The sequence below is a fragment of the Ovis canadensis genome, chromosome 17 (genome assembly GCF_042477335.2).
Source record: "Ovis canadensis isolate MfBH-ARS-UI-01 breed Bighorn chromosome 17, ARS-UI_OviCan_v2, whole genome shotgun sequence".
Taxonomy (NCBI): domain Eukaryota; kingdom Metazoa; phylum Chordata; class Mammalia; order Artiodactyla; family Bovidae; genus Ovis; species Ovis canadensis.
This window is the reverse complement of record NC_091261.1, coordinates 18019911-18032704: the sequence shown is the minus strand read 5'-3', so window position 1 is coordinate 18032704 and position 12794 is coordinate 18019911. Positions and strand designations below refer to the sequence as shown.

Sequence of the window (12794 nt, the reverse complement as noted above, 5' to 3'; positions counted from 1 at the left end):
TGAATTAATAAAAGTAGAAAATACAATGAGGCAGTTATCTAGTTGCAAACACCAAAACCCCCCTAATTCCAAGTAGTTAAATATTTTTGGTATTTTTTTGCAAGTTGGTTTCTTCTCTTTTTTACTGCATTGTTACACTTTCAAAATTGATTCCTACCTTCTTCCAGAATGATGCCTTGGCTACGCCACCTTAAAATATGGATAGTACTGAACCTGAAAATAGTTAATTATACATTTCTCATGTCCATAAAGAGATGTGTAAAAGAATAATAATATGTTAATAATGATTATCTCAGATTTCTTTGCTGTTTCCATCTTTTTAAAAAATAACATGAATTGTTATATATGCAGAAAAAATAAAGCTATTTTCATTGATAAGAAAATCCCTTTCTCTTAATTTTAGCCAAAAGATGGAGTTTTCGACTGTTTAGCAATAACCTCAGTGATTTCAGATGTTATTGATTATGGGAATATTGCTATACTCTCTTATCTGAAATTTAAACTGATTAGAGTATTAGTGATTATTAGCTGATAGTGAAGTCAACTTCATCTTTAAATGAGATAGAATCATATAGACAAAACGTTTTTCAGAGAAGAGAGATGTTAGAGGTTTCAATCCCATGCTTTAATTTCATCAATGAGGAGAGCTGGCTTTTCAAAAATTAGACTAGTGATAAACCCCTTCCAGTTGCAGTGGCTCGACAGTCCAGAATTAGAGAAACATGTCACCAAATAAATATGGTGACCCGTAAACTTTTAGAAGTTCAAGATGATACATGCTACAGTGTCAGACTTCTTAATTCTTTCCTGTTATACTATATCAGTTTTCTAGGGGTGACTTATCTACTGAGTGCTTGGGGCTCATTTATCTGCTCTTCTTGGTTTTCCACTTTGTTTTTTTCCCCACAGGTGCCAAATTTCTTGAGGGTTTCTGTAGCATCTTATATCTAGCCCTGCTTTAGATGAGTAATGCCACCAGAAAGACCTTAAAGAATTAGCGATATTATCTATGTTAATACTCTAACCTGTTCTTGTGGGTTTACTGAAAAATGTAAATTCACATATCATCTCTATTTTACATCTTTTTTGACTGTAGCTTAATTTCGTTTCATAATGTTTCTTTGTCAATGTTTATCATTTTGAAAGTTGAGACATTGAAACTCGGTGTATTTCAGGTTGTAAAGTTAATTTGGGTGGCAACACAGCAATTAAACGTTTATTGAGCACTTATTATGTATATACTAGGCATTGTCCTCAGTGCTTTTATGTTTGTATGTTGTTAATTTACCTGCGCTATTTGAATCATTCATAGGTTTTTGTTGTTTTGGCTACCAATGAACTCCTATAATTAGAGATAGGAGAAAGTTACTAATTTCTTCCCTCTTGATCTCTAATTACTTAACCTTCTGCAAACTGGGGATAATAATAGGGGCTTTTTCATAAGATTTTGTGAGGGTTAAATGAATTAATATGTGTAAAACAGTTGGAAGGGTGCCCATTACATAGTATATGCTGTTACTGTTGTTGTTAATGTTATTATTATATCATCACCATTAAGTCTGTCATGCGAATGAATATTCCTCGGCTCTTTGTCTCGTCACAACAAAGATTTGGAGCCACGGACATTAAAGACCCCGGTGCGTCACAGCTCTCGGGTCTTGGACAAACCGTGTTATAGCTCTTAGGCACATCAGTGTTACAGCTCTATTTTATTTAGGAGATAGCAGGAGAATCCATCCTCGAAGCGTGAGGGCATGCCAGCCCAAAGACTGGAAGGGAAGAGAGTGGAGGAGCGCATGGGGGAAGGGGAGAGAGACGGGAGGGAGAGAGAGAAGGAGAGGGAGCCACGCACGCGGGAGAGCGAGAGCGCGCAGGCGCTCCGGCCCCTCCTCTTACATTCCCCACCCTGGGCTTGGCCAGGAGTGCTGTTGGTTCTACCTGAAGTCTTCACTCTGGTCCTCGGACCTTCTTTTGTCCTATTTTCGCAGGCTTTTCCCTTCCTTGTCTTTTAGCCACCGCTGTTTGGGACTCCTTTTCCCTATTCTACCTACCTAACAGGTCATAAAATTTTACTATGAAAACAAGTCTCAGACCTAATTCTGCCACAGGTGCCTTTATTAGGAGTGATGTCAAAAACTCAGCCTCTGTGCACTGGTGCTAAGTCAAATCTCAGAGACATACATAGTTTTGGGTGAAGTAGAAAAGAATAGTTTAATTGCTTTGCCAGGCGAAAGGGGATACAGTGGGCTCCTGCCTCTCAAAACTGCGTGTCCCAACCCTGGAGGATTTGGTGAGGGGTTTAACAGCAGTTGTTCAAGGGTGAGGTGTGTGCAGAGCCTGCACGCCTTTGACCTGTTCTCAGGTGGTCTTCTGATGAGTTTTTCTGGTTCCTAAAGGTGGTCTTCTCTGGAATGAGGATTGCTGATATCTGCCGTTTACTGGGGGTTTGTTCTGTAAAGAGCTCAGAGACACTGTTCTGTGTGTCCCTTGAGGCAGAACCAGGGCCCTGCCCCCCTTGCCTCTTCATCCCCTCCCTTCCCTGACTAGCAACTGTTGGAACCTGCCCTTTGGAGCTCAGGGAAGGTCATGGAGGCTGGAGTCTGTTCCTTAGAAGCAAGGGGCGGGGGTGGGGTGGGGGGGTGGGGTGCAGGGGGCGAACAGGGAAAGGCTTCCATGCCCAGGAGCTTCTACAGGGTCCTGTTTGGGTTTAGGAGGCAAAGATTAAAAAACAAACAAAATCTGTGTAACTTGTAATCTTGATGAGTCCCAACTCTGTCCTTTTATACTTCTGACAACATCTTGCATTAAAAGAAATCATTGAAAGTTCATAAAATTTAGCTAACCTAGTCTTAGGGCAAAATCCTGTGTTAATGAGCTGGGTGCAGGGCTTGCTCAGATTCCTAAACCTTGGGGTGGTTCTGGTTAGTAGCTCTCTAGGGTTGTACATCCTGTTCATGAAAGAGTGGCAGTGCCTTTAGGAAGGTTCTAACTAATCCACACACCACTCCTTTCAACACTGGAATACTTTCTAACATCTATAATGCTCATGAACTAGACTGCTGTTGCTACAGCCCCCTTGGAGTAAGGTTTTGATTAGAGTCTTTCAGATGCTAACTAGCCTCCCCGGCTGTGTATTTTGCTGATTAGTGTACTTCACTTGTTAATTTATTGTCCCTGGGGGTATAGATTAAAACCAAACCATATTTTAATCTTTCTGCATAAATTGAAGTATTTTAATGTGAATTTGACAATACGTTATATAATTTAATCCTTATAACAAGCCTGTTAAGCAGATTTAGTCTCATCCCAATTTCATAGGGAGAGAAAACTGAGACTTAGACCTAAGCTAAGTGCACCAGTCAGCAAAGTCACACCCATGATTCATCCCAAAGCTGCAGGACTCCAAAACCCACATTCTTAATTGTCTGAATTGGAAGTGATTATTTTAGCCGTGTAATTAGTTCTGGTACCCTACGCGCCGATTTGTGCTTCCCTGGTAGCTCAGCTGGTAAAGAGTGTGCCTGCCACGTAGCAGGGAGACCTGAGTTCAGTCCCTGGGTTGGTAAGATCCCCTGTAGAAGGGAAAGGCTACCTACTGCAGTATTCTGCCCTGGAGAATTCCGTGGACTGTATAGTCCATGGGGTTGCAGAGTCAGAGATTACTGAGCCACTTTCACTTTTGCATGCTGATTTATTTGGCAATTTATGGAAAGAACAAAGCTGTTGTTTAAAGCTGGTTCCCTCATTTTTGATGCTTTGTACTTTGGGCAGATGGAAAATAAGTAAGGGGTTCATAAATTAGAATCCTGTAGCCTTTCAAATTAAGATTAGCTGAGTTGGAGAGAACTCTCTATTATAGCCTTTGCCTATCAATGCTGTTGATCAATAATAATAAGTTGTACATGTGGAGATTAGGTTGTGTGTGTGAATCAAATTTTCTTGACTGAGCACTTACTATATATGGATTTCTGTATTAGGACTCCCTCTGGAACAATGAGGTGAATGACAAGGTCTGAAGCCTAATTTACGAAAATCTCAGGTGTGCTTTTGGGATGGATGCTTTGTATATAAAAGTCATTTAACAGTGATAAAACCATCAGGTAATGGTTCTAGGCACTAAACTACTGGACTGTGGTCTTTCTAGAATTAAAACTAGATCTCTTTAAAGCGCTTTCCTTTCTTTCTAGAGTGCCGTGTCTTGAAGTCTTCCTATTCTCGCTCCTCAGCTGTTAAATATTCTGGATCCAAGAGCCCTGGGCCTTCCCGACGCAGCAAGTCACCGGCTTCAGGTAGTTACAGGGAGGGAAGCGGGTAGTCACAGACGGAGCACGTTCTTCGGTTTTCTTTAGAATGAGTTGGCAGTCGTGCCCATCCTTGTATGCAGCCAGGTTCCAACATAACATATAGATGGCATGATTTTTAGATCAAAAGTTTTGAGTCTGTTTCTCCAAGTTATAACAAGTGTCCTAAGATATTTGTTTTGTTCTGACACATTTTCTCAAGAGCAATCTTATCTAGATTCTTTTCCTGGTATTTACATAGAAGTGTTTTCACATTTTGACCACTGTGTCTGCATTTAAAATTTTTTTTTAATGGATATTTTCTTCTCTTATTGGTTTAAAGCATAAGCCAATACACCCACCTAGCAAAACTATTTCCTTGATAAGGTTCCACAGGCTTTTCCTTTGTTAAGCAATTTAATCGTAGCAACGATTATTGTTGGAAGTAATGCTGCTTATTTCAGAGTCAGACTTACCTCTACATTTCTTTCAGATCCTAAACCTATAGATTTCTCATAATTTTGACAGCTTTTGACATTTTTAAAAAATTGAAATGTCCCCCAAATCTTGATATTTTGATGCTATAAGGCTCGCTTATAGTATGCTAATATTGTTTCCCATTAAGGAAAGGATTGTGAAAAAACATGATTTTACATGTGAGGAATCTAGAACATGTGAAAGTAATATGAATAAAAACTGTCTGAAGCCTCAACCTATCTATAAAATACTGAGTTTCGGGGGTTTCTGCTGCTCCATCTTCTGCACCGACCCCACTTTCTTTAGGTGGGATAGTTTCCCTTCTTTCCGTGTGCACGTTTATTTTATTATTATTTTTTAGGAATTTTATACATATTTTCATTTATTTAATCTTCTCAGTAACTCTAAATTTGGATATTATTCTCAATGTAGAAATGAAGAAATTAAGAGATTCTTAGTAAGACTCTGAATGGCCTCACTCCCAAAGCCCCCATGCATCCTTAATGCCATATTTTCTCTTATCATGTTGCTGAGCTGATTCACTATTGTGAGGCATTTGGGGTTATTTCTGATTTACTGTAGTGATAATTCTATCCCATAAAATTTTTTTTGTAACCCTAATCATCCTGGGTCGTGTGCACGTTTAGACCTGCCGAATAACTGCTCTCCTTCCTTCTCGCCCTTTGTCGATACTGAATATGTACAGTAAAGAGGGGTGGCCACTACTCCAGTGCCTACTCTACAGCCAGATCCCCAGGTGAGCAGGAGAATTACGGCTTTGTCGCTCTGCTGGGTTTTTTGTTTTTGTCTTCTGCCGCCTCTTCTGTTTCCTTTTGCGCCATTTCCATGCCTGTATCTGGCTCGTACCAGTGGACGTCTATGCTGCAGCAAGTGCGTCCTGCTTCGGCTCCCTTGCTTGTCAGAGAGTCAGGCGCCTGCAGGAGGGAGCCCCATGTGTAGTCTTCGTGCAGCCACAGTACCCGGTGATGGGGGCGGCGCAGTGCTTCAGGGGGTCTGTCTTCAAGTCAATTTCGGAAAATAATCTGTTAGTGAAAAAGGCTGAGGGTTGTCGGTAATACGAAAATGGCCATAGAAGCAATGCTACTCCTCCCTCCTTCCTCACTCTGGAGTCAATAAGCCCAGTATTCTCTCTCTAAAAATATTGGCAATATGAGTATTTTTAACCGAAAGCATCTCTCTAATGTTAAGCTTATTTCAGATCATAGTTTGCTTTCTGTAAAGTATTGGGTTGGCTGCAAAATTTGTTTTTAAAGATCGAATGGAAAAATCCAAATGGACTTTGGGGCCAATCCAATATTTCAGATGCTGGGCAAGCTAACGTAACCTGAAATTTGCATGAATACACTTCACTGGGTTTACTATATGGCAGACGTAGACTTTTGTCGGGTTCTTAGCTTTTGTTTCAGTGATAGCTTTCCAGATGCTTATCATATAACTAAAATAACTAAGAGTGGAGATCAGAGTTCAAAGTGGAGTGGAGATCAAAGAGTTCAAAGATCACATATTATGATTACTCTAATTTTGGCTACCCGAGGTCTAAAGAGGGAAATTAATTAAAAACACGTTTCATAGCCATACTTGTCTTACAGACCAACTGCTTCACAGAATAGTCTAATAAATGTATAAATCTTCTTAACTAGAATTTATGATGCTTAAATAAAGTGATTTAAGAAAATCTTAACATTTCACTACCTCAGATTTTCAACTGAGTCCATATTTGGATTTAGGTTAGTCAAGTTTATCTTAAACTTACAAGTAAGAGTTGTGAGATGTAAACCACATCTCCATGGTTAAATGACTTCTCTAAAAGAGATTAATCCAAAAGCATGTTCAATACATACTGTATAGTTATAAAAAATAGTTTTGTGTTATTAAAAGCCGCAGAACCCAGATGGATAACTTGCTTTTACAGGCACTTTTGCTGTAGTGTACCTATTACCATTTAGAACATTCCATGGGACTCCCTGGAATTTCAAACAGAGCAATAACTTTGTAAACATAATCTTGTGCTTTTTCATTATTGGGAGAGAAGTGCTCCCATCATTGAAGTCTTCTGATTGACTAAATCCCTCCATAAAACTCACATTTATCAAAATAGCTAAATAGTATGTAATAAGTACATAGACATTAACCCGGGTAACACAGTGGAGAAAGGGAAAGTGGCTCAGTCATGTCCCACTCCTTGCAACCCCATGGACCATACAGTCCATGGAATTCTCCAGGCCAGAATACCGGAGTGGGTAGCCTGTCCCTTCTCTAGGGGATCTTCCTGACCCAGGAATCAAACTGGGGTCTCCTGCGTTGCAGGCAGATTCCTTACCACCTCAGCCACAATAGTCACCATAATGTGAGCATTTAAAATTCTCACTTAAGATTTCTAGCTTGTGACTGTTTGTCCACCTGGATAAAAAGTGTTCAGAGCAAGCGAACAAGAAAGCCCCACGTCAATTTCTTACCTTACAGTTGAGGGAAGGGTGGATAAAAGCCTTATTTGGGGGAAAGAAAATCCCGGTCTACTGAAGGAGAGGGAGCGTCCCAGAGATGCTGGGCGTTGTCCACCTTCCTGTTGGGGCAGCAGTGTCAGGGCAGAGAGCCCAAGGTGACCCTGTCCCAGCTTCCAGTTACCTTCCCAGAAATGGAGCAATGTGCCAATAAAAGTGACATTAAGAGATCACTAGACAGCTTTTTTGTTTGTTTTGAGCCTTTGAAATACTATCAGAAACTTAGAGAGCTGTCTATGGCTTAGTGTCTCCAGGATGGGAGTTTAATTAAAGGGTAAATGTGAACATGTATTTGTAGATAACCAGTTCAATCCCTGCCAGTGAGTTTTGTTAAGAAATTATGTTTAGGCAGGAGGTGTATTTTTAGAGACATTAGTTGGCCACAGGGATTACCATTTGCAGGAACTAATTTTTCTTCTTTAGTCCCTTTCCCATCACTGCTCCAGGGAAATCTTTGATTGCAGAGTAATTTCTGAAGATCAGTGAAAGGTAACAACACTTGGGGAGGGGAGGACCTGAACAGGTAGTTGTGTTGAATGAAGAAGAAATGGAGCCAGACTGAGTTTCAGCCCCTAGCAAGCTCACTAGCTCATAGCTCATAAATATCTCTTTTCTATGTGGATTCCTACCACCAGTTCCCTTTAAAGAGAATTTTTAAAAGAAACAGCACTAATTGAAGTGTGACTTTATTGAAAAATAAGCAGGACTGTTGAATACTCTAAGAAGTTTCTAATTGACTGTACAGTTATTTGTGTTGTACTTGTGCTATAAATACCCACATGTTTGTTCAGAAAATCTAGATAATGATTTATGAATGAGTGGTTTTAAACTAGAAAAGTTAAAGTTTGATAATTGAAAAATAACTGTAAAACTTTTGCATCTTTGCTGAATTTTTACAGTGAGCCATACAATAAACAAACATGAATAATTCATCTCATCACAAATATGCTTATTGATCCAGAATTTTGCCTCCTTTCAAGGACTGGTGCTCAGTTTTTTGAGGTCACCTTTTCAGGAGTTTTGCATTTTGCTTTTTATACTTAATATCATCATTTAAAATAACAGTTGTTTGCTCCCTTGTATTAAAAAGATTTTTTAAAAAGGAAATGGACTTTGCTTGTCTTTCCATAGAGACGAATGGCAGTTTTCATCTACTTGGGGTAAAAGCTTTGAGAATTAATGATAAAAGGGGTTAAAATAACTCCCTAGAAAAGGAAAAAAAAGAAAAAAAAAGCAGTACCAGATGTTAACTAATAGCTTTGTGAAATTACAACAGAAGTGGTATAATTAGGAATAAGCCTGAGTCACAGTGGGATGTGTGACTAGCACTGTATAGTTAGTGTAAAATCTCCAAGCTCACCCTCTCCTGGAAGCCGCCGTGGCCATGCTTTTCCTCACCTAGTCTCTAAACTGAGCTTTCAACCTAGGAAGTGTGCGGAAGTTTAGAGGAGGGTGTCGGAGAAACCCACCAAGATTTGCTAAATAATGGGAAAATTAAGCTAAGAAGACAAGAAAATGGAAGGACTCAGAAATAACTAGTCCAGATAAAAGGAAATTGGAAGAGTACCTTTTATGACCTTTAAACAAATAAGTGGGTATTACAGGGGGAAATGACCAATAATTTTCTTTTTCCATTAAGAATACCCTTAGGATATGTGTTAGAATTATTATATTGTGGAGTGGATCTGGGAGAGACAGAGAAATGCCTCAGTGATTCAGGTGGTGTGGACAGGTTGTAGGACAGCCTTCCGAGTGAACAGTTTCTCTACCCTCGCTGGCATGCCGGATTTGTGGACAAGTTCCCGGTCACATCTTGAGCTCCATAACGTTTTACATATTCGTTTATGTTACTGCTGGAAAACTATTATTGAAAATCCAGTTTCACTGCTTATTTGCCTGATACTTTGTCTGCAATGCAGTAAGACGCATTGTTTTGCTTTTTGCTGAGTTGCCATCTGCTTTGAGCTTTCAGTGAGTCGGAGCTTCTTTGGCGCTGTGTGGGGCACGTGCTTAGTGTTTCTGCCCGGCCTGGTAGCTCTGGGTTCTGACGACCTCTCTCTCTCCTTTGCTGTCTCAATGTCAGTTAATGGAACTCCCAGCAGCCAGCTCTCCACTCCTAAATCGACAAAATCCTCCAGCTCCTCTCCAACCAGCCCAGGAAGTTTCAGAGGACCAAAGGTATGAAATGGGACGTGTGCCGTGTTCGTGTGATTCCGTTCTGTTGCATAATTTAGTGGTTAGTTTGTTCTGGGACTTGGGTGCAGTAACAAATCAAAAAGGAAAGAAGTTTGGATTTGGAGCCAGGAAGACTTGACTTTGGATCCTGTATCCTTTTTGTATCTCGTAATTTGGGTCAATTTACCTAACTCTTCTGAGCTAAAGTGTTCCCATCTCTTAAATGGGAATATAAAATTATGGTTAGGGTTGAACATGATGTGGTTTTATATCAGTAAACAGTAGTTTTCCTATTATAATCAGAATAATTTGCAATGGCAAAGCTTTAGAGATTGATTCTTTTTAGAAATCTCATTTAGAAACCATGATTCTTTTTGGAAATCTCATTTAAAATTATGATTTTAATATTATTACCATAATTCGACTATGTAAAAGCCTAAAATAGAGTGAAATTCTAGTATAATACTTACATACAGAAGTTAGTAACACAAGAAAAATATGTTCATTTTGGTGAAGAACTTAGAAATAAATCTTAGGTTTTGACTGTGATCTCCTGAAAATATGAACAGTAATTTAACATGATTAAGCAACTGGTTTGATATGCATTTTATCTAGTGGAGAAGACTGATGAGTGAAACCAAATTTGCAGAATTTCAGTAAGTTTTATTTGACTTAGTAGCTCTCAGTAGTTTAAACTTTTGAGTAAATTTGCCTGATAAAATAGCGGTACATTTTTTTTTTTAATTGAAGGATAATTGCTTTACAGAATTTTGTTGTTTTCTGCCATACATCAACATGCATTAGCCATAGGTATACATATGTCCCCTCCCTTTTGAACCTCCCTCGCAGCTCCCTCCCCATCCCACCCTTCTAGATTGCTACAGAGCCCCTGTTTGAGTTCCCAGAGTCATACAGCAAATTCCCACTGGCCATCTATTTTACATACGGTAATACAAGTTTCATGTTACTCTCTCCATACATCTCACCCTCTCCTTCCCCCAGTCCCTGACCCTGTGTTCCTAAATCTGTTCTCTGTCTTTTTCTCCATGGATGACCTGCAAATAAATTAATCAGTACCATCTTTCTGGATTCCTTATATATGCATTCGTATATGATATTTATCTTTCTGTTTCTGACTTACTCTTGGAGTGTTTAGTTGACATTGGACTTATCTTCATGGTGACAAATACATTCTCTAAAGCTAGTGACCCAAATGTTTCAGGTATCATCCAAGTGGGAAATTTTCTTTCCCTTAAGGATGTTGAGAAACATTTTCACTGGTAAAGTGAAAGAAGAAAGGCCCAGCGTCCCTTGTGAATTCTGGGCGGGAACCTGCTGGGCTGGCAGGGCATTTGGTCTGCGGGTTCTCCTTGCCGGCAGGGCTGTGGTCTCCATCTGACACTCCGGTGTGCTTGTTGGGTCCTGAGAACATTGTCTACCTCCAGAGTGAACTTGCTATATTCTTGTCTAAGTGCCTGACATCAATAACAGAAATTTCCACTGGAAAAGGACAGATCATCTGGTTTTGTGCCTGCTTGCTTATGTATGTTGGTAGAATTTGGAGGGATCAATAGTCAGTCTGGGATTTGGAGCACAGAGCTCTAGGTAACCTCTAAGTGCTAGAAGTTCCTGATCTTCATCAAAAGAACTGGCCATTTTCTGAAGTGCTAAATTGGCTTAGGTCAGTGCTTAATACGATTTCAATGGAATTCTTAAATGTCAACTCCAAAAGAAAAGCTGTATCAATTAAAAATCACTAATGTAATTATTTTCAGCTTTTCTTTCCCAGCTTCTTTTCCCCAGAATAGACTGGAGGTGCTGTGTGTTTTATTCCAGGTAACTTTCAAGAAAACTGAAATAAAAATCAAGTCGATTTACCTTGTTTCCAGTTTCGATTGTTTTATCCTTTATTAAAGCAAAAGCAAGCGATTCCTAGTGCTGGTGATTGTCAACCCACGCAAACCCAAACGAAGCTTTCCAGTGGCCCACCTGCAGGGCTCACTTGCCTTTCTCCCCCGGCTGTTGCTGGAGGCAGGACTGCTGTGGTCCTTGGCCTCTGGTTGTCTGCGGCCATCCCAGAAGGGTACCTTAGACCATGCTCTCCTGGGTCTTGGTTGTTTTCCCCCTTTTTTGTTATCCATTGGTGATGTGGACTCTTGTGTTTCTTCCTCATCTGTCTTCAGCTCTTAGCCCACAATTGTTCTTTCCTGTGGGTGCCACCGGGTCAGTTGGTGCTGCTATGCTCCGACGTAGACTCATTCTTTTACACATGTGCACATACTTGGAGGAGATCACTCACAGATGTGGAAATCTGAAGTGAAGAGTTGGGTTTCTTTCTTAATAGTACAGTAATAGTATAATAATATTTAAAGTATTTATTTTTGACTGTATCAGGTTTTAGTTGCAGCACTTAGGAGCTTCACTGTGGCACGTGTGTGCCTGCTAAGCCACTTCAGTCGTGTCTGACTCTTTGCAACCCTATGGACTGTTACCCACTAGACTCTTCTGTCCCTGGAGTTTTCCAGGCAAGAACAGTGGAGTGGGTTGCCATGACTTCCTCCAGGGGATCTCCCTGTTCAGGGATCAGACTCGAATCTCTTGTGTCTCCTGCATTGGCAGGCAAGTTCTTCATCACTAGTGCCACCTGGGAAACCTCTCTGGCACACAGGCTGTCTAATTGTGTTGTACAGGCGGGCTTAGCTGCCCTGCGGCAGGGGATCAAACCCATGTGCCCTGCATTACAAGGTGGATTCTCAACCACTGGGCCACCAGGCAGGTCCTCCAGTGGGATTTTTAAGACATGCTAACACGCTTTAATACGATTGCAGAGACATTAGATAAAATCATTCTCAACTACAATAGATACATCTTAGTATCTAGAGTAACCTCAGAATTCACGGTAAGTGCTCACGGATTATTCATTGATGCAGAAAGAGATGAAGAAAGTTACAGGAAATGCTGATTCCTGGTCAAGACTGACATTGAAATCACCAGTAAGATAAAGGGTAACAGTCCTTTCATGACCTCCCACCCCTTCCTTTCTCCTCCAGCACACCTGAGGCTTGGCTGACAGCTGAGACCGCCTCTGGGTTTCTTTTGATCATCTGTAAAATAAGAACATTTGACTTTAGATGAGTCCTACAGTGCTAAGATTGTAGTTCTTGTAAGTTGTCCAAAAATCTGTCTAGGATGCTGGGGAATCCATTCTTCTTCCTCTTACTCAAGCTGATATAGACTCACTGAATCTTACATTAAATATTTGAAGCTAAACAAGTCTCTGCTACACCCATCAGCTGTTCGGACATAAAGCTAAATATCTGTAGCCCCTGCCTGTTCCTGG

The 12794-nt window shown here is 40.3% G+C and overlaps 1 protein-coding gene across 11 annotated transcripts in view; it reads left to right on the top strand.

Moving 5' to 3' along the window:
• The window catches only part of DCLK2 (doublecortin like kinase 2), a 190274-nt gene that overhangs the window by 123459 nt on the left and 54021 nt on the right, over positions 1-12794 (top strand). For 8 of the 11 annotated variants that reach the window (XR_011249771.1, XR_011249772.1, XR_011249774.1 and 5 more), the window contains exons 4-6: positions 4188-4289; positions 5464-5514; positions 9363-9457. Coding sequence is in view for 7 of the 11 variants with exons in the window: in XM_069556729.1 (XP_069412830.1) it covers positions 4188-4289; positions 5464-5514; positions 9363-9457 (248 nt within the window). In the remaining 4 variants the exon portion in view is untranslated. The remainder of the gene's footprint in view (positions 1-4187; positions 4290-5463; positions 5515-9362; positions 9458-12794) is intronic. The other 3 variants (XR_011249773.1, XM_069556731.1, XM_069556730.1) reach the window with 1 other exon arrangement.